Here is a 23,247-nt window from a genome sequence, read left to right as displayed (position 1 = left end):
ACACCGGTGGGTAACTGGTGAGGATAGCAACAATGGCGACCACTACAGATCCTACAGACCACATTAACAATGCTATCGAGGTATTTCGCCACTACTTGCGTTAATGGAGGACCAAATTAAGGAAGCTGCTAAACTGGATTTAACGGCGATGCACGATGACGGAGACACTTTAAACAGGCAATGCTCGCTTGTTTTCGGCACCCCCAAGGCTTGGATACTTATGACGTCAGATTCTGGGTGAGTCATTGATCTCTACTGATTGATCAGGGAAACATCAAATTCCTTCCCCCTTGTAAATCGCCTTCAATGGAGGCGATGTCAGACTGAAGGTTCTGGGAGCTTCAGTCTGACACTCAGGCTAACAACTTTGACCAATTTTAGCAACAGTTACAGTATCCATTAAGAAGAAAGTACTCATTTGAAGACACTGGGTATTTATTATTGTTGACAATGTTTAGATTTTTATGCTTACCGGGTCCTACTGATCCCAAATAGCTAAGAGAAATTACAAATGCATACCAAACGAAAGTCTGAGTCTCAGGGATATGGGTATAGTTGTTTACAAATGTTGTAATTTCAGCTGACAATACTGATGGTTGCAAATCTGCTTTTAGTTATCCCTTACTGAAATCAAGGACCCATAGTTTCAAAAATGACAAGAGTGGTACATTTGCCACCATTATCGGGCATGGCAACAATAACTAACAGGGGCGGGGCTTGGCAAATGTCAGTTAAAATCACCATCAACGTAATACTGATGGGTGGTAACATATGTATCACTGTAGTATGAACACAGTACAGTGGTCCCACATATGCTTTCACATCCTGAAGGATTATTCCAGGAAATTATATTCATCAATGTCAGTACTCATGATTGCTGACCGACATACTGTCAAACTAAATGTCCTGTAAGTTATGACTGGCTGTAAATCTGACAGGAAATATGAACACACGCATACAGATGTGAATGTGTGTGTTTATGTTTTCAAAACCTTGTAAATCCACTGTGTACACTGCCTAAGATCGTGAACACAGTTATTTACCAAAAATACCCATATAAACACACACACACACACACACACACACACACACATCTGCCAGCCATGTAGGCCAGCTCATAATGTGTTCCATCTCAACACGCTTCAATTGCAGTTAATGCTGTGAGGCAGAGAGACGGAGATATGGAGAGAGGAGAAAAAAGAGGGATGCAGCAAAGGACAGGCAGTGAGATAAATATCAGTGGCCCTTGGTATAGATGTATAGATAGAAAGCTTGGAATATACAGTAGCGTCAGGGCAAACACACACAATTGTTTTTCAAGCCACTGCGTTCCAGAGGCTGTGGTTTTAATAGAGAAACATGACTCTGAGTCTTTAATTTAGTCTCTGCATCTCCTCCTCTCTTCTGCCTTCCTGCCTCACTCCCCTCCACCTCCCTCTCCTCCTCTCTCTCACCCCATCTCTTTTCAGTAACGAGAGGATTAGCGGGAGACGAGCCTATGTCAGCTGAGGATGCGGGGAGAGTGGGAGGCACAGAGGAAAGGGGAGGTGAAGAGGAGAGGAGGGTGAATGAAAGGCGGTATCGAACGCTGACCTGTTTTGGGCTGATAAGCGCAGGCTGCTTTGTGCTGAAGCCACTGGCTTTAATTTGGGGGCCGCAACATTTGGAATTAATTATCACACACACTCCAGCACTGCTGCGGCTTACTGTGTACATGGCTATTACATCCACTCCAATACAAACTTTATACAGCTTATGTGCTGGAACTTACTGTTACACAGGAGTTTGTATTGCTGTTATGATATATTTGCATAAAATACAGCTGCACCATAATGTCTGTATACGGTTAACAAAGAAAAATTTGGGTAGTGAAGAACTGTACGGGGAAACAGCAACAGGAAGACTTTCTCTTTCCATACTAAAATGTAATGTGTTAGCTGCAAGATGAAGTTGAAAGCAGTAACCTGGGAAATATACGTTACTGGATATGATAAATTTTTCCCATCTGAGGTCGAGGTGAAACTGACTCTTCAGTCGTTTGCTGAGAATGAATCAGTCACGTACTGCCTGTCAGTCCTGCATATTGATCCAGAATGTTCTTTTAGCTTGGTTGTTAATCATCTGGATAACTAGCTAGCGATTTTTTTAACAATGGAAGTTCGTCAGCCTTGTTGCAACAGAAACAAGAATCAAAAATATGCACGCGCATGTTGGCTCCAGCTATCCAGATGACTTAGCAAGTTTTTAACATTAAATGAAAACTGCACCCGCATTAAATTGTCCGGTTGCTGCATGTTCGGTTGTCAGAATCAATATTCCGACGGCGGACTCAGGTGCTACAGAAATCTGACTGGATCATAGCAACCGTGTTTCGGTAAAATGAGTCACGTTATTAACTTGTGACTTAGCTGAATGCGTCATGGTTGCTCATAGTGACAAGGGTTGCCACACAGTCTGGTTTTCTCTTTTTTGAGCGACTGCCCCAGAAAATGACTATCCTTTCCTGGGACACAAATTTTCCTGAAAATTTACTTCCAACTTAAAATGCTGAAATAGTTCGAAATAAAACCAAATTCTTCTGCTGCTTTTGTTTTCCAGGTGGTTAAAGATGCGGCATGTGTACGGCCTCTAGTTTCCAGGACTGGTACCTGCGGTTATTCCACAGGCTAGTTAATAACATGTCGGGCAGGAAATCCAAAGTGTGGGATCATTTTGAGAAGGTGAAGGACGAACCCAAGGTGATATGTAAACTCATCTTCATTGGTCGACTACAAACATGACGTATCATCTGAAACATGGAAGTAGCTACATGCCCATTAGCCCACAGCGTCATTAACAGGCGGCTCGCTCAGTGTGTGACGTGCACTTGGAGATAAAATATAGGCCTATATTAATGAAGGTTCATTAGTACGGTTTTGTATTTCTCTGTAATGTAGCACAGTGTTAACAATGTTACTGATACTATTCTTTCTCACACCTTCAACTCAAACCATTGTGTTGCCCTGCCCAAAATATATCATTTAATAATTAAACTAATATCATAAATATGCAGACGACCACTCGACTAATGGCCCTAAATGACTACTATTGGTCGACTTGGAAGATCCTTAGTCGGGGGCAGCCCTAGTGTGGCATCATGATTGAAAAGCAATAGGGTTAACCTATAACCCATTGTGTATATTCAGCGTATATGGCAGATGTCACACTCTTAAGGTCACGTGCCTCGACAATCAAAATGTAAAGATCTTACATCTCAACAGGTTTCACTAACCGCTTTAAAGTTGAACCTCACTGACACAGTTTTTCTCTCCTCCCATCAATGGATCCTGAACCTCACTTCCTTTCACCTTGTGATCAAAGACAGAAGCATTCCCAGTAGATAGCTACTGTGTTGTAGATGCTGTTCTCCTTCACATTGTGCCATGGCTATGAACCTCTACATCTAGTGTGTGTCAGTTCTCGTAAACATTATATTGTACGAGGGATAGTAAATGGTGCAAGATCCAGTAACCCCTATAAAAAGTGAATGTGCAGATAGTCAGAACAGCAGCAGCAGCAGCAGTGGCTCGACTACAGTGGATTGCGAGCAGCTTTAGAGGCGGCGTGAAGCGGCTGAGTGGCTCAGCAGGGCTGTGTGTATGTAGGCCGTGTTCTGCATGTTATTTCCTTGAAGTCATCAGACCTACGCTCCCCCATCAGGGAAAGGCTCTTATGATAAGTGGCAGCCATGAAATATGCACAGCCTGTCATAGCCGCCTGCCCCGCTTCACAGAGCCTCGCTTTGCTTCCTCGTCCCCTCCCTTCCTCTTCCTCCTCTCCACTGTCCCTTCTTACTACCTCTTCCTCGCCTCCCTTCACATCGTTGAATTGCTTCCCCACCTGTTTTCCTTTCTCTCTTTCACCCTCCATCACTCTAATCTCTTCCTCTTCACCTCCTTTTCTTCACTCACCACACCCACTTCAAAATGTACACAGTGAACATATACACACAAAATCAATAGCGAACATCCCCTAACACATCTTTTAAATCCTTTATTTTAGGTATGCCTGTTCTTCCTGGAAAACAAACAAACAAAAAATAATTTTGGCACATGGAAAGCATTGTGAGAAGCATTTTTTTTCCCTCTTTCGATGTATTTAGATGCATTATTTTCACACATAGCACACACAACAGTAGCTTGTATTATGCTTTTTGAAGCACTGCAGACACAGAGAACATGAATCACCCTAATATGTTAAATGTTTATAAATCCTAACTAATAAAAAGGTAAAACAAAAGCATTTTTTTCATGCAGAGTTCATTTTGCTTCTCCTTCAGCAGGAAGGAATCATATAAACAAAAACACAAATCCTGGAGTAAGACTTCTCTTGTCCTTTACAATACTAACCACATGGTGTAAATATCAACATTTGGCACAGGTATATATGTTTATGTATAAGTATATATAGCTATTTGTTGTTGTTATAATACAGGAGACACTGACTGTAATAAATACTAACAATGGAGGTACGACACAGAAAATGGACACAGATAAGATATGGCTAAAAACACAACAGTTGCATTTAGAATCATAGTCATGGAGGAAATGTGAAAGCCTAAAGCTGCTCTTCTGTGCTCAACTCATCAGCACTTTGAGACTAGAGATAACCAACTTTATCCAGATGTTAGTTAAGACTGTCCCCACATCAGTGATTTCCCTCCCGATAATCCATTAACCTGCTAAAAATGTCAAATTACTTCATGGAGCAGGTCTCAATGCCACCAAAAAGCATGATGCAAACGTGCATTACAGGGGTCTGTGTGTGAAAATATTCAGATCAGTGACAAGGCACCGAAAGGAGAACTCAGAGATCCTCAGTGCACGCCTCCTCCGTCTGAATTCTTGCCACTCCCAATCAGGGATCAACCTCCTTCAGCTTTCTGCTAACCCTTCACCATCTGGCCTGCTTATCAGGGAAAAGCAGAGAAAAAACTGCCAGTGGCCTGCAAAAAATCATCTTTTTCAAATACGTAAAGTTGTTTTAAACTCTAATTGCAGATGACATTTTTAACAATGTGTTTGAAATGTTAGGATATTTGAAAGCATACATCAAATTCTAGTGAAATTGTCTGGAGTAACCAAAGTGTATGTGCAGACCCACTGGCTTCTAAATTAAAGATGCAAGAAATATTTTAGGGACCTGAATTAAAATTTCCTGCTTTAAATAAACACGATATTCTGATTCACTAGATCAGATCTCCCATTAACTTCCAGTCACTTCCATACTGCAGATATTCTAAGATATCATTTAATGACAATGTCCTTTCTGTAGTCACGCTTGTGGAGACTGCAGTGACCAGTGCTGTGCATGTTCACACTTCAGAGGAGTGAGCTCAGTTCACAAAGATTAAAATTAGGGCCGCCCCTGAATAGTCGCCAAGATTTCATTGGTCGCTTCGTCGCAGAAAAACAAAACAAAAAACGTGAAACTCTATTAGGAGCTGCACCTTGCCAAAATAAGTCACAACCTATATGACTGGACCATGTGGGAATTTAATCTGAAAGGACAGACACAGGAAGTGGACACGCTCAGCAGTCAGACAAGAGTCAGGTTAATTTCCAGGGCTGGTACCTGCGGTTATTCCACAGGCTAGTTAATAACATGTCGGGCAGGAAATCCAAAGTGTGGGATCATTTTGAGAAGGTGAAGGACGAACCCAAGGTGATATGTAAACTCATCTTCATTGGTCGACTACAAACATGACGTATCATCTGAAACATGGAAGTAGCTACATGCCCATTAGCCCACAGCGTCATTAACAGGCGGCTCGCTCAGTGTGTGACGTGCACTTGGAGATAAAATATAGGCCTATATTAATGATTTCTCTGTATTGTAGCACAGTGTTAACAATGTTATTGTTACTATTCTTTCTCACACCTTCAACTCAAACCATTGTGTTGCCCTGCCCAAAATATATCATCTAATAATCAAATTAATATCGTAAACATGCAGGCAACTAGTCCACTAATGGCCCTAAATGACGACTATTGGTCGACTGGGAAATTTCTTAGTCAGGGGCAGCCCTGTCATTCACCAAAAATATGAGCATGTTCATGCACAACACTGACAGCAGACTCCTGCGCCTGTACGCATGGCAGATAACAGTTTGTTTAAGTGAATAAGTGCTATGATATTGTTGCATTATTCTCCTTCACCTGCAGAGACAACGTCATGCCACTAATACTGATAAACACCAGTGACCTGAATGCGCCCACTTTGCAGAAACAACTCCCCTGATGTCCCTCTGTGATGAAGAGGACTGTGATATGAGGAAGCACTTGAACCACTTCTATACAACGTTAGCTTCACTGAAATGTATAACGTACAGCTGTCTTCCTCTCTGACTGAGATAGAAATGCCCACCAACATGCTTCATAACCTCATAGCCTTGTGCGTGTTATTTAATTACAGTCGTCACCTGAGCCTTCTGAAGGTTGGTTCAGTACCAATTCTGCCTTCCTGTCAACAAGATTATTGCTCGCTAGGGAAAACAAGAGACAAAACACACATTTTCCTGCTTCAGACGGCCTAGCTTTCACCTGTGTCCCTATTTGCTGCTGCTGTAGTTTGGATGGAAATTATTGCGCAGCAGATGGCTACTTAAAAAGCACCAATCACAGTGAGTTGAGCCTCAAATCCTTTCCAACAAAAACTAGATCAGTAAAGTAGAGCTGCATGACATATTGGTCTGCTGTTTGAAAACCAGGTAGTGGCCTTTTTTTGTCTAGCACAGAAACTTTTCCCTGGCCTAGGAACTTTTTGAGATGCTCAGCTACTTAACCTGCATTTCAAAAGTAGGAATCTGAGTTCAGTTTTAGTTTCCAGGCCACAGAAAACATCTCTTGTACTGAGGTGGTGCTTTCGAGGTGGAATTTGCTGCAACACTAACTCGTTTACAGCTTTCAAGATTCCAAGGAAGCACTCAGTCTCTCTAGTATCACTATTCTCTTGCTGACATTTAGTGAAACCTCATATTATTTGCTAATTGTTTCAACTTCAATATCATGCATCCCCTCTCTACTTTTAACATCTGTTCTCTTCTGCCACTTGTGGAGCCGCTGGCTGGAAGTAAAGTGGATCAAACCAAAACTGCTTGACATGAAGGGGTGCAGATATTCACCATACAAACAAATGTAAACACAAGGCCAGGCAAGGCGCTGGGGACGCAGGTACTGACGCACACACAAAATTGCAACGCGCGTTTTCATACACAGTACTCGTTCGCACACATATAAAACATACATGTACACACACACAGGTATGCTGTAAACAAATGCCCAGGTATATGTTTCATGCTTTTGTAAAACACAAAGAAACTAACTGCTAGTCTCTTTCATTGCTTATATACTAGATAACAGAAAATGAGAGTATAAGAAGTAGTATCATCTATCTATTTAACTGACTCACAGCCTATAGAAAGACTACATTTCCCAACAGCATTTTACCATCATGACCCCAAAATGAGACACATAGAAAATCTGATATTTGTGGTCTTTTGTGGCACAAATCTTCCACTGTGTCAACGGGTAAAATCATACACCAAATACTTTTGAAAAACATTAAAAACAGCCACACAATGGCTGCGGAGGGATGCAGATGCTAAAATGCTGCTGGGAAACAAAGTCCAGGGCTTTTATTGATATAGAAACTCATGCACAAGTATGTGAAGCATTCCAATTTTCGCTAAGATAAGGATAAACATACAGACACTATTAATATTATTACACATTGAATAAAAAGCACACCAGAAGTACAGGCCGAACTCAGAATGCGCTGGAATAGTCGAGGGATGAGTAAAAGAAAAGTTAAATCACAATTTTCACCAAAAAAAGGTAATAAAATGGAATCCTGGAGCTATGTTACATGTGAGTTATGCTGTTGTGTGTTTGCGTGTGCTGTGGGAATCATGACTTGTCAATACTGTGTAGTTAGGTTGTAAAATTACTGCATTTTTGACGATGCAAAAAATGTTTTAAGACTAATTTTTGTGCCTAACCTCATTCTATTGTGGCCGACAAGGACAAATGCGATACAGTGTCCAAAAACATTTCCAGTAGGAGAGATGTGCTGCAGGTTCAGAAACGGTGCCAATTCAAAAACACATAAGAAAGTAGAAAACAAATACAACAGAAATGTGCTGCAAATAATAACACTTTCTGCAGAAAGCCAAAACAAGTACATAAACAGCAAACACACTACAAATACAAGTCGAAAACACATAAACCCCGAAAAAAAATTAAGTATAAAGAGCGAGAAAGTCCATGTAGGCTGGGAGGGAAGGGTTGAGGATGGGTCAAACAAACATGGACTTTCAACCACGAGATGGCTGTTTGTGTCTCATGTGAAACCAAAAGTCCATGAAGTTACATGACTTTATGGAGATTATGTTAAGTACTTTACGGCATTATGCAAAGTATGAAAGTTTACATTACTTATGTCTCGTAAATAGTTATTCACTGTAAAACTTAAATTAATAGCCCGGCGTTTATTTGCTTCAATCACTGAAATCAACACACCTATATTTGGGACAGGCCTTTAATTCCTTGGCAGTTCCTTTCACACAAAACTGTTACTCAGGAAAGATTGTAAATATAAACACATCAAATCAATCAAACTTATTTAAACCAGTATGAATATTACTTGTATAAAAATTAGGCTTCAGTTAATCTATCAATTATGAATCATTCATTTGATTTAGCTCTGACAGAGAGTGCATCAGAGACAGAGTGAGTTACAGCACCTGGCATTTTATCCTGTAAAAACAATATTCACAACTTGAACTAGAAAAGCACTCAGAGAGTGCAGACCTCCGCCAAGTAGGTGATATTCCCTCCCCCTCTGCATCAGATTTTGCAGCCTGCATCACAATTAGGTTATTTGCATCACTATCATTATTAGGTTATATATGCCTTCACCATGGAGACACTGTGGTGTATTTATTTTGTTTTTATTTTGTACCAACACAGAATATAATATGTTTTTTTGTATTTTTCACTTTCTTTTTTCCAACACAGAACATTAATTTCAACTTTAGAATTACAACAATATTTAGCAACTAGAACAAGACGTGCTTTCTGGCCACCAGATGGCGCTATTTTCACCATCTTTAGAAATTGGAATTGCTGCTGAGGCTGTCAGACGATAGACTTTATTTATTATTTTATCCACTTTGCTTCAACCGATCACCACCAAAATTTTATCATATGTTCCTTGTCCCATTATCCACCTTTCATCAAAATCCGTTCATAGCTTTTTGAGTTATGTTGCAGACAAACAGACCAACGCCGGCGAAAACATAACCTCCTTGACGGCGGTAATACATTTTTATGAAAAGCCCTTTTGATTCTTTTGATCTGAGGACCCTTACAGACTAAAGGAATATGAATAACTTTCAAAGTAGTAGAGGAACAGACACATAATTTGAGGTAGTCAACAACCTTCTTTTATACATCCAAAGAACTTCTATAAAAAAAATGAACTGCTTGGCAACCAGACCAGGCGTCTAATTTGCCAAAATGTGTAGCCACTCTGGGCTAATAAAAGGGACCAGGCTTTTAACTGACGTGTTACAGTACGTTATCCTAAACTCAACCAAGTATTTTTTTGTTCTCTAGACCTAATCAAGTTTTTTTCTTTACCTAAACCAGATCAAATCAAACTGTGACCAGTTCACAATGAAACTGATAATAGACTTTTAATTGAAATTGTTTTCATTTTGCTAGCAATGATTTTGCCATCACAATGTAATGCATTGTTGAGAGGTCTTGTCCATACCTCTGTGAGACTGTGTTGGACAGAGAGAGAGAGATAGTATGTGGGTATTTTTAAAAGCAAATTAGAGAAGCAAAATTGAAGAGGTATGTATACTTATTAACATTTGTCCTTTACAGTATTATAATAAAGCAACAGATTTACGTAGCTCTGCCTAGAGACCTGGATAACTTCCATTGTATTGACTGGATATGCAATGTGTTTTGTGCATTTGGTTTTGGGATTTGTGTATTTTTGACTTTGCATTGTATTTGTATTTACAAATTGTCTGCTGATCATTTATCTGTTTTGGCTTTCTGCTACATATTGTATTTGTTAAAGATTTTTTTATATGCGTTTTTGAATTAGCATCATTTCTGAAGCTGCAGCATGTTTCGCCTGATGGAAGTGTTTTGGGCTATTATAGAGTGTTTGCCCTTGTTGGCCCCTGTATTATTCTGATGAGGTCTGTTAAACTAAACACAAACACTTTGTTCACACTGTGAGCAACACAAGTTGATTCAGCATGCTTGTGGTGAATCACACTTCCAAGCTTTTTGTTTCTTGAAAACAAAGCTTGGCGAAAGTCAGTGACTCATATCTTGCTAAGTAGTAACATTTTGTTCAATCTATTATCTCAATTTCTCAGTTTAAATTATATTTTCGGTGCAGCACTAAAGTGCTTCATGCTTTCAGGCTGTTATATCCTGAACACGGACCCTCAGAGGAGACCAACATGTCGTCCAGGTTGCAGCAGTGTGAACAACAGATGTGTGTACATGTGTTATTTGTTGTGTATGAGTGTGAGTCGTGGCTTTGTGGTTTCTGTGACAGCACAAATCATTTCCAGGGTACCCAGGGTTGATACTAGGGAAAAATGATTATGTATATGTTTGTGTGTGTGTGTCCATGTGTCCGTGCATGAGCCGAAATCAAGCCTGCTCGGCAGCAGGGGTGGTAGCAGCAGTTCCTGGGAACTCTGGGTTGATAAAGGAGAACCCCTGGAACTCGTCCTGGTCCAGGTTCTGAATCACTTCCTCATCGGGAGGGGTCAGCACCGGTGGGTGGCGTGTGAAAAAACGGTCAAAGTTCTCGGCATCCCGTCCACACTGTGGAGGAGGGTGGGGAGGGATGGAGTACAAGGGGAAGGGTCAAAGTGGGAAGGGGAGGAGTGGGGATGGAGAGTATTGGATGGATTGGGGTGGGTTGTGGGGAAAGGGGAGGAAAACAAAAGAAGGGGAATGGTGGGTTGAACCAGGGTGTGAGATGACATTACTTGAACATGGTTTCAAATATCAGAACAAGGTGCCAGAACTTGGGGTGAGCTTGATTCAACTCTCTTTGTGAATTGGCTAAAAGGTAACTTGTCATTACCTTCAAAGTGATACAAGAATACCACTCTCAGGAGGATAAATCAAGCACACCTCAGGCATATGCTCTCCTTTTTCAAATATTCAAAACATATTCAACTGCAATTTTAAACAGAACAAGGTCACTGAAGTCTCAAACGTCCTGTGGTTGTGCACTGCGTTGGATTGGCTGTGACTTTTCGGTAACGAGCGTTTAACTAAAACAGCATCCCACCAAGGCTGTAAAAAACAATTTCCCTTATTTCATCTACATTTTTTAGGATGTAATACTCTTCTTAATAAGAAAAGGCTCAAAGCCATGAGATGATTATGGTATAACTGTGGGTTAATTGGGGGTTAATTATTTGCTGCAGCTGTGGAGACCTGCTGAGATATGATAAACCAGATCAGACAACCATATGCAGAAGAGTACTGGGAATAACTTTAGGATCTCTTTACATATTTGCTCAGAAGCTGCACAATTCGAGAAAAATATTTAACTAATATTATTATAAATATTAACTTTAAAAATAATCTTTACATGATGATTATGTCATTATATTAAAATTACATCTACTAATTAAAACTGTTGCAATCAAGTGTATACATTGGGCAATAGCAGAAGATCAGAAACTGTTTGGTCCATTAACAGGTTTACGTATTTCAATTACATATAGAATTTCCATTCAACTGAATTACATTATTCTAACATAAATCAAAAAGTACCATTTATGTAATTAAATCAATCAATTAAATAAAACTGAGATGACTAGATTCTGATAATTTATGTAACTATAGCTTAATTTACTGAATTTACTTTAAGCTTTTCTAATTTCTGCTAATAAATTCTATGTATTTTTAATATTTTAACTTTCATAAAAAAGTATGTATTCACTATGAGTAAGTTATATATATATTTCAAACAAGCTAAAGTATCTTTATTCATTTCATTTAATTTCTGTTAATAAATGCTACATATTTTAAATATGTTGATGAACATGGAATAGTTGAAATACATGTAATTTATTAGTAGTAATAACATGTAATTTTACAGTAATTACATAAACACAACATACATAATTATCTTGAATTTACTTAAAGTTTGTATGAATTGTATATTCAAAATATGTTGAATTATCTTGAATAACGTTAATGTAATTTCTGCAAATAAATTCTATGTATTTTAAATATGTTTACTTTCATAAAGTTTATGTAATAACTGTTAATAAGTTATATGTATTTCAAATATACTGAATGTACTATAATAATATTAATATAATTAATGTTAATGAATTGTACGTATTTTGAATACGCTGAATTATAATGAAGATTATGTTATTTCTGATAATACATTTTATGCATTTTAAATATGTTAAATTTACTCAAATACCGTTTATGTAATTTACATTAACAAATTATTTATTTAAAAAATGTTGAATTTACTTTAATAAAGGTCATGTAATTTCTGTTAATAAATTCTATGTATTTGAAATATGTTAATGAACATGGAGTAGTTGAAATACATATAATCCATTAACAGTTATTACACAAACTTTATTAAAGTAAATTAGGAACTCTATTAGCTATAGCTGCATAAATTCTTATATTCTCTTCATCTCAGTTTTATTTGGTTTAATCACATAAAATAGTGGTAGTTTTTGGTTCATTTTAGAATTACTTAACTCAATCGGCTGAAACTTTTATACACAGTTTACTGGATGGTGATACACTCATGGAAACTATTTGGCTTGTTTTACCTGGTTTGCATATTTCAAACTCTTGGCTATCCTTCCTGCTTAGAGGAAGTGACAGATGACAGAATGAAATAATCTCCAAGAGCATTGTGCAAATTCACATTAAGGTAGAATTTGTTTTCTCAAGAAGCAATTTGGAAAAAAGAAGAAGTCATTGTTCATTTCAGTCCACTTCATTTCCTCGTTCTGACCACTGGGAACCCAAAAAGAGCTTATATACCCGCGAGATGCGCGTCCGTCTAAGTACATAAAACAAGTTATTAACTTGAAAACTATATTTTTCCGACAGCATGCCTCAAGGGGACTTTGGGCCGAGCTATTCCTTTTTTTTTCTCCCGTCTCCATCACTGCACTGAGCTTTAATTAACACAACAAGGATTCAGTGTCCTCTGACAACATCACCCAGAGGAAAACTACAAACTCATTAAATCTCTGTAACTCGCAAAACCAAATGAAATTAAGCCAGACTGTTTAGAGTTTGGGGAAATATGTGAAATGAGAAATACACCAGGGTCAAATAGTATTTGCAGCTAATTACTTGCGTTTGTTTTAACCTGTTTGGGGGAACCAGATGGGAAGAGTTTGCCACAAAGGGAAATGAAATAAGAGCTACAAAGTTTAGAAGTATCAAGTCAGTACACAGCACCTTTGCCAGGAATGTGTCAGCTGATGTGGTGAGCATCTCCCAGATAGTACTCTAATCAAAGGGTAAATACTTCTTTAATATCAGGGGTGAAACTGGGTTTGATTTTGATGATGCTTTTATTGTTTAAGACTTGCAGATTCAGGGACGCAAGAAGGGGTGAGATGTGTACGATTTAAGTGCATTGGTTTTACTTTTAAGCTGTTATTCTATGAGGTGTCTATTAACAGTAGTGCACTCCAGGACAGGTTTTGTTTGAGACTGAGACCCAGAGCATGCAAATAAACAGAAACAAATATGAGAAAACTGTGAACACAGAGAGGACAAATAAAAATGTGTGAGGACAGATGGGTTGATGCATGGCAGCCATAAAGAATGAACAGATGGATGGAGTGCTGGAAGGATGGATGGATGGAGTCTTCAGGTGGAAGATGGATGAATGGACTGACAACAGATTGCTTAATGGACAGACAGATGAACAATGATTACTGAAGACAATAGCTGTGAATAAAAGTCCAAAGACCATTCTTTATCTGTCGGATGAGTTAATCAACCAACTGTTGGGTCCACCTGTCTGCGAGTTGATAACAGTGCTGTAGTCGAGAAGACCACCTTAGACCAGAGAACCTTAGACCTTAGACCAGAAAGACCAGACGAGTGCGAGCCCCACACTTCACAGTAAAATGTGAAACATGCAAACCATAGGCATTCCTCAAACTGATCTGAAAGATCTACATTCCCATAAAAACACCAACAGAAAACAAATAAATGTTCTTCTTCATTCACCTATTTTAATGCCATGCTGTATATATATGTGTATGTGTAAGTGTACCATGAGCAATGTCTTGATGAAATAATCAAAAGGCATTGCGAAGGTGAATTTTATATAAAGGAATTGACCCTTCGCTATGTCCCGCCCCCAGACTGGCCAATCATAACGTAGCATCAGGCCGGCTCAGACCAGCATCCAACAACAACACAGCTGTGCTGCATTGACTCTAATGCAGTCGTTTCAGATTTCCTTCATTGTCAGGCTGGTTTTGTGGATTTGGAGCTAAATGTTGTGCCTGGGGCACGTCGTGTATTAATGACACTCGTTACTTGGAGAGGTTGGAAACAGATATACGTTTCTTCCCTGTTCCAAAACCAAAATCAAACCCTGAAAAGTGTAGGGTTAGCTAGCTAGCTACTGAAGATATAGCCTACTGAATGTATACACATGCTGCCTTTGCTTTTTAATGATTATAACAGTGAAGCAAAGACTGACCCTGCTGTACAGGAACCAGTGAAGGGAAGCAGGGAAACTTTGCTGATGTTCAACCAGCTGTGTGTCATCGCAGAGGTCCAGGTTCTGGCAGTAGCATGGGAGCGAAGCTAAACACCGTTCATCTGCACACACTGTGATGCCACACAGCTGGTTCAATATCAGCAAAGTTTCCCTTTATATTCATTGTCTTGTGTGGCGATCAGCAGTGATGTGGTGGTTCACTTTTACACTGTGATCTGCAGCCTATAGTTCGGCTTTAGCTTCTAACTATCTTTGTCTTTTTAACCTGTTGTTGCTGCTGAGTCAGTTTGACATCCTGGATATATCCTTCAAACACAGACTGTAGACCCCTCTGTCTGCTTCTCTCTGGAATCACTCTTTCATTTGTCCAAACATATGATAATATTTCTTCAGGGAGTGCAGTTAGTTACTGCAACAGCTTGTTGGACAATCGCAAAGGGGCGGGGCTTAGCGAAAGGTCAATTGTCTTTTGTTTTCTATAAGCAAACAAACACTAAGGAACAAAAATCAACTTTGTAATCTTTATTCAACACCCGTCTTGTTTGCCTATTTAGTGACTATTTCCGCAGTTGGGTCTTGACTGGTCTTGAAATAAAATTCAAATCCCTCTGTCTGGGACCAAGACAAGTCGAGTGAAAATGCGGTCGAGCCTGAGATGAGGCCAAGACCTTTAAAAGGTGGTTTTGAAACCAAGGTCCATCTCAGGCGCTACAACATTAGCTGGTCAGTCAGTCAATCACACATTTAAAAACTCATCTGATCAACCATCAGACCAACACACTCTTTAGAAGGCATTCATGATGTGAAACCACAAGCAAACCACAATCACAAACACTTAGGAAACTAACTTCTGACCAAAGCCCCACCTCGACCAGAGATATGGATTTTGAAAGCATCAAACAACCTTCATAAACAATCATCTGTACAAAAACACCATCACAAACACTCTGAAGAAAAAAACGGTTTGAAGTGGTTTTTAGTCAGAAATACAGCGAGCCCCACTTTAAAACAACACACACATCGCTCAACCAAAAAAAGATCAAAGAGCCACCTTCAGATGCTAAACTGAACTCTAAACTTTTATGCAGGGTAAACACAATGCCTCTTCAAAAAAAAAAAAAAAATCCGAACCTTTATTTGTTCTTAGAAGGAAGAAGAAAGACAGAGAGAAAGAGAGAGATAGAAAGCGACAGCACGGAGAGGTGAAAGACAAGAGAGATGTTAGAAAGACGAGATCAAACGGAGAGAAGAGGCCGATACAGAAGGAGAGAAGAGAGGAGACGAGATCAGACAACATATGTTAGTAGTCACATCAGAGGACTCTGCAGAAAAACACACTCAGTGTTGAAACACGGCCAGGTCCTGATGGTGACCTCTAACACCCACACATACAAACGACACACAGACCCAAATACACAGAAAAGCATGCGTACCCATTGCAGCATCACCGATCCAGCCACACACACACACACACACACACACACGCTCACAACCCCAGCGGGCCAAGACAGCTGCATAAAAAGCTCAACTCAGAAAAACTCTTCAGCAGCAGTGTGGCCTAAGGCTGTGTGAGTGTGTGTACATGTTAGGGTGTGTGTGTGTCTGTCTGTGTGTGTGAGTCTCAGTATGAGATGACATCATTCTGACTCTAGTTATGATCAAACTAATTTTGTCATAGGGGAAAAAAAGAAGCACAGCAAAGAAAAACACAAACAGTTGTTTCAGGTCGCTGCTGCTGAGACTGTCGGGACGTCCACTTACTCCCTGGAGGCCGACTCTAAACTCAGTCTCACCCCAACAAAAGCTTTCAGCTCATGCAGAACACGACTGCACCAAACCGGGGACGACAGTGTAGCGCTTTAGCTCAACAGCCGACACCGATACAAGAAATCAAAACCTGGTCCCTAAAATCTAAAAATCGTCACAACCAGTTATTACTGCCGCCACCAGTGGTATCTTGAGCATTGGTGTCGTTCTCTAGTTGCTGCTGTCAACATCTTCATCACCTTTGGTATCCTTCTACATCCAAACCACTTTCATTACTGCACCCTTCTCAACAGCCTGGTCACCAGAAGAAAATGTTGGCATTGTACGTTTCTGCAAACCACGAAGATGTTACATTTGCACGTTTTATACATTTCATATCAATGTTACAAACGTTGTGACGAAGTGACATAATATATAAACTGACTTTGTCACCAGGAGGTGGAGGCGATGGTGTATCACCTACGCGAGATGCCTGCCAACCTGCAGACCACAGTTTCAAACCAACAAACCAAAAAAAACTGTTGGGATTTAGCAACCCTTTGTGGCATTTCCACAGGTGTTTTTGGCACTGAACCTGGATTTAGCCAACACATTCTCACTCCGACCTCGTCACATATCGACGTTTGGTCATGGACCTTCCTAATCCAGATACAATGTAAAAGGTACCCTGGGTGCATTGGCTGTTGACGATCTGGGACGATCTGCCGTCTTTCAAAATACACTTATGTTTTCATGGGAAATTTAAAGTTTCCATACAGTCTCTTTCAAAATAAATACACTACGTCAGTACAAGAACACGAATCAACGTTATTTTTTTCCTCCAACAACTACCACACATGGTTGAGTTTAGGCAACAAAAAGATGTGGTTAGGTTTAAGAAAAAGAACAGGGTTTGGCTTTATAATCTTGCAGGACACAAACACTGCTCTCCCGGGTAAAAGTCAGTGTTTGTTGGACCCATCCACCACCCCCACCCACCCTACTCCAACTTTCGCCACCTTAACTTTCAACCTTGTCCCATGGTGTTTGCACCTGATGCCGCCAAGCGCTGTTAAACTATAACGGCAACCGGCCGCATATCATGGACAGTTTTTTTCGTCAGTGTCTGACACTGTCAGTCACTTCCCAAGTGTTGGATTTCAAAGACTTCGGAGTGAGAATGGATTGTTTTAGCAGCACATTGGGGCATTACCCAGTGGCGTTTGCGGCACCAAACCTGGGCATTTTTCAATGACAAATTGTGGCGATTCCCAGCAGTGTTCCAGCCATCGAACCTGGGTGGTTTTTTTTAACCAACAAATTGCATTGGTTCCTAGAGGCGTTCTAGCTATAAAACTGGGTGTTTTTCACCGACACATCGCTGCGTTCCCCAGCAGCATTTGAGCCACCAAACCTGGGTGTATTTCACCAACCTGTCCCTGCTTTTCCAGCCACTTTTGTGCCATTGAAAGCGAGTGTTTTACACCAAAACAGGATCCTTTCCTAACCATAACCAGCCGGTTTCTGTGCCTTAACTACACCACACCGTCACTACAGTGTTGTTGAGAGACTTAGTTTCAATGTATCCGCTACAAAATAAAGTACAAATGTAGCATATCTGTGGTCTGCAGAGGCGTTCAATGCCAACATTTTTTTGTTATCATCATCATCATCCTCTCCATCAACATCAACATATATTTCTGGTATTACTATCATAGACACCCCTGCCCTCATCACCACACATTCTTCACTGTCATTACTTAACTTACCTGTGTGCGTTGTCCCATACAGAGGAGGGAAAAGAGACAGACACATCACATTGGTAGTGAAAAGATCAGTAAAATAACAGAAAGAGAAAAGAGATCGGTGTTGAAGTTAGACACAGTCGTTCGGAGCAGCGTCTTTACCAGGAATTTAACCACCAACAGGAATTAAACTCCTGGTCTCTGCTGCCTTGGGCAACTAATTAACCCCTCGTACCACTCAAGGGAACTGCATTTCCTTATATGCGGTCAAGTCGGGTTCAGTGGGGTCGGACTTACAGCTCGAGGTTTGAAAGGCGGCTGCACTTCCTTGTTCTCCAGTTTCTCCCAGTCCATGTAGCGGAAGAAGCTGTGCTCCCTGATGTCTCTCTCCCCCTCGGGACCACAGCCCAGTCGTTTCGCTGGATGCTTCGTCATCAGCTGGACAGATGGAGAGAAGAAGAAGAGCAGAATTACTGTATGTCTCTGCCTCCCTTCCTCCTTCAATCTAACCTTTCTTTATGTCTCATGTTACATCTGCTTTGTTCCTTTTCACCTATATTGTACACTTTTTCTCTCCTTCTTCATGACCTCCATCTTACCTTCACTGTCTCCTTTTACCAACCTGATCTGGAAACGAATATTCATCCATCAATCTGGCTTGCCAAAATCTCAATACTCTAACAAGACAAAGAGTGTGTAGCCATGCTAGCAGTTCTGTAAGACTGGACAGTACTAAGGCATTGTGGGGCTTTGAGATAAATGCTAAAATCAGCATGCTAACTTGCTGATGTTTTGCATGCACAGATTACTGTGTTTGCCATCACCGTTAGAATGCTAAGATTTGCTAATTATCTCAAAACACAAAGTACACCTGAGGCTAGTTTTGTAGGCATTTGGTCATAAACCAAAGTAGTGAACAAATTATAATTCTGACCTGATGATGGTGGTACATGGAAAGTTAAGGGATCACCAAAGTTACTGCAAGTTATCCGGAGGGGGACATGAAAGTGTGTAGCTTTTTCTGTGGGAATCCATCCAATAGTTTTTGAGTTTTCTTACTCAATGCCACAAATCTGAACCTAATGTTTATATGTCTGCAACCAACTGTTGTGTTTTTTTTAAAAATTTAGTCCAGGGGTGTCAAACTCAAACTCACACACCGATGGAACAGCCATCAGGAACAATTTGGGGTTCAGTGTCTTGCCCAAGGATACAACATGCAGACTGGAGGAGCCAGGGACTGAACCAACAATCTTCCGTCTAGTGGACAACCCGCTCTACTTTAGAGATACAGCCGCCCAGGTTTCATACAATATTATTTTAAGATAGAAGTCTGATACAACGTTTTGCACTGAAGCTGCTGATTTACAGTATTTTGCTTAATGTTTAATATCTTTAAATATGCCTACAATGAGAATTCATTGTTTTTCAGAAATGAATGAAGTAGGCTTATCACTGTTATCACTAACCTGCTCCTGAAACCCTGCACCTCTTAGCCCTCATGAGTGCATCAATATTAGGGGTGTGAAGTCACCCAGTGGGCCAAGTTAAACCGTTTGGGGGCCGGTTCTGACCCCGGGGTCACATGTTTGACACCCCTGATCCAGTGGTGGATCTCTCAATCAACAGCTCAACATTGCCATCCGAGCTGCTGAGGTATCTTTTTCACTTTTGTGTTAAGGGAAACGTGAAGATCAATGCAGGAAGTGCTGTCACCAATCACAACCCTTGACAACATGCAACACTGAATTTTAACATAAAGCAACATTAACTGATAAGGTTGCATGATTAATTAGCTTGCTAATGGTTTGCTGAAAGACAACAGGGTAAAAGCTTTTAATTATTACATCTGAACGATAAGCTGTGTCTTGATTTGTCTCATTTACATAAGATAAACTCTGCATAATCCTTAACTACAGGACAGGTTTGTATCTGATCTACACTCAACAGTGTGCTGCTGCGATGCCCCAAATTTCCCCTCTGGCATCATTAAAGTTTCATCTCATTCATTCCTGTCTCTTTTTCTCAGCGATTCCGTTTATGAGTCCTTCTTTCATTCATCTCTGTTTATAAATAAACATCTTTACTATCGTTTTTATTTCTCCACCTTCTTCTTTTCTTTCCTTCCTTTTAACCATCCATCAATTCCACTATCTGTCATCTTAAACGCTTCCTTCTGAGGACCGAACATGAGCCACCATCCACCGCCTGCGGAGAAATGAATAACTGTTGTTGCTTTTTTTCTCTCATACCATAGGAGTTTTACCACAGGCACAATTAAGGGCCGTTTACGATGTCTGTCCACACAAAACCTTGAGAAAAGCATCAAGGCGAGTGACGTCAGTGTGAGTGTGTGTGTGTGTGTGTGTGTGTGTGTGTGTGTGTGTGTGTAGGTGGGGTGTGGCTCCCTCAGGAGCAGCAGTCATAACTCATTACATTAGAACTAAAATAACATTTTCCACGGGTCAGTCAACCTTACACTGCACACACACACACACATGTACGTATGTGCGTTCATAAACACACTGGCTGTTCAAGAGACGTGTGCAAATGCGCTCAATTACTCATCCATACACACACATACCTATATTAAAGGCGTGCAGAAAGCCGATGGTTGAGTAAAGAATATATAACATATATGTAATTGTTTGGAATATTTTCCAAACAGAAGCAACAATAATCTTTCTCTCTTTCTACATATATTCCTCCATATTCTTTTGCTTCTACGCCGATGTCTTTCTTTTTCAATGGCCTAAGAGAGTTGATATTCTTAACTGACTGACTGTCTTACTCACATTGTTTAAATGTGCATGCACAACAGTTTTAAGGCGATCCAGTGTGGGGAACACTTAAAGAAACACCCATGCTGATACAGTAGATTTGTCTTTTTTTAAAAGACCCTTTCAGCATATTCTTACAAGACTCTAGCAGTAACGCTGGTGGCTTACTGGGCAGACCGCACAGTTACAGCAGCTTCTTTCCTTCGAACAGAGTCTCAATGAGTCTGCTGCCTTCCTCACTGTGTGCACCGAGTGAGGGAGAACAGCACATTCAACGGACCACAAAGCAGCCAGACCAAAACAGGTCACTGATTGCGGGAAATAATGGCATATGTGAGAACGATGTGGTTTACTTGCTCTGGTCACTTGATATTAACAGGCTGCATTCACCATCTGGTTAAGCTGGGCTTTCCTTCTTCCTATACAATCATTTCTTTTGTGTTTCATCATCAGTCTCTGTTTTGATGCTGTGCAGGGTCGAACAGTGTGTACATGCATGAGAATCTAACACAATAAGTGCACAATCTTTTCTGTTTCAAGGTGTTTTCACATTATCACAGAAAAAATGGGGTGTCTAAAGCCCAGTTGAAACAGGCAGATACTTGCAACGCAACATTCTGCAGTGTTCTAAAAACCTGATGGTTCACACCAATGCAACTAGATGAGACTGTGTATCATCTCTATGCAACAACTCTCTGTACTTCTGTTCTTGATTTCAGGCTTATTTTGTGGCTGAATATAATTTGTAGCTTCTTAAAATATGAATGAGGATAGTGACAGTGAGATACTGACTACAGCGGAGTTGCAGGTGACACCATCAGCCGGCTTGAGTGGAGCTCAGACGGCCACTTCACACCGCTGCAACTTTTCTCTGCAACCTCCAACTTTTTCACGATGTAACCAGCTACTTTTTCCTCATTAACGTTATCAGGTGCCACATAAGCTTTGGGGTTTTAAAGCTGAAATATTGCCAAACAGGCGCTTTTGCGTTTCACTTTGACACCAACTCCTCCGCCATTGTCTTGTCACTCAGCTCTTCTTACTCTCACCACCTGATAAGTCCTGCTACTCTGTGCTGCGACTCTGCTGCTGCTGTATGGAGCACTTACAGTTTATAATTGTAGCATCTGTCTTTTGACTAGGATAAAAAAAAAAAAGAAAAGCTAAACGATGGTGGGGCGAGTGGGCAAGTGATGTCGTTAATATTGGTGTATGCTGGAACATTGTGTAACACCGGTGACAGACTACTGTGGCAAGGCTAGTGTGCCTCTGCTTGAAGCGAGAGCTCCGAATCTCCTGTCCTCTGGATAATCAACACACTGCATTTTCACCTGCATGCTCTGACTCCATACTGATGATTACAGCTTTTCATGAAAACCAAGCTGTGCTTCTTGCATAAAAGAAAAGAAAAGGGAATTGCATTGGAAAAGGGTGTGTGTACGAGAGCGTAAGTGTGCCTGTGGATGTGTAAGGACAGGACATACTTGCACAATTACTCTTTGTTGTAGAATCATGTGGTTGAAGACACCATGTCCTGAACACTACAGCACTACGGAACATACTGGAGTGGCATCTCAAGCATTTGTATGCATGTGTGTGTGTGTGTGTGTGTGTAGTATGTGTGCTACTGTGGCCCATTGCTGGCCATGAAATATGGATGCTGGTCAGGGTGGAAGCAGGGGAGTGGAAATGTCTCTGATCACTCCCTTTCCACATATGTGCTCACACACACTAACACACACGCAAACCGCAAGCCTGCTGCATACAGTACATGATCTCAGCACTGTACAGTGTGTCGGCAGGTATGAAATCCTAATTATACTAAGGGAAGTATGCACCCTAAAACACAGATAACCAGTGAAGGGACGATGTGACATCATGCCGAAAGGTTTGTAGTGGTTACAGCTCGATACTACAAAATTTTTCAGTTATCTATAACATCAATGATAAAGATCTTAAAGGGACACTTCGCCCCCAAATCAAAAATACATATATTTCCTCCTATCTGTAGCGCTATTCATCAGTCTAGATTGTTTTGGTGTGAGTTGCAGAGTGTTGGAGATATCAGCCATAGAGATGTCTGCCTTCTCTCAAACACAATGGAACCAGATGGCACTCGCCCTGTGATGTTCAAGGTGCCTAAAAAATCT

At 40.5% G+C, this 23,247-nt stretch overlaps 1 protein-coding gene across 4 annotated transcripts in view; it reads right to left on the bottom strand.

Moving 5' to 3' along the window:
* LOC125878776 (protein kinase C beta type) overlaps positions 1 to 23,247 on the bottom strand; it is a 288,745-nt gene that overhangs the window by 134,671 nt on the left and 130,827 nt on the right. The window contains exons 16-18 of one of the 4 annotated variants that reach the window (XR_007447788.1): positions 18,615 to 18,755; positions 5,920 to 10,901; positions 2,603 to 2,977 (exon numbers count right to left, since the gene is read on the bottom strand). Coding sequence is in view for 2 of the 4 variants with exons in the window: in XM_049560140.1 (XP_049416097.1) it covers positions 10,725 to 10,901; positions 18,615 to 18,755 (318 nt within the window). In the remaining 2 variants the exon portion in view is untranslated. Of the gene's footprint in view, positions 1 to 2,602; positions 2,978 to 3,002; positions 10,902 to 18,614; positions 18,756 to 23,247 lie in introns of those variants that run through there. The other 3 variants (XR_007447789.1, XM_049560140.1, XM_049560141.1) reach the window with 3 other exon arrangements.

Source organism: Epinephelus fuscoguttatus, linkage group LG19, assembly GCF_011397635.1.
Source record: "Epinephelus fuscoguttatus linkage group LG19, E.fuscoguttatus.final_Chr_v1".
In the NCBI taxonomy this organism is placed as follows: domain Eukaryota; kingdom Metazoa; phylum Chordata; class Actinopteri; order Perciformes; family Serranidae; genus Epinephelus; species Epinephelus fuscoguttatus.
This window is presented reverse-complemented; position numbering and strand designations above follow the sequence as displayed.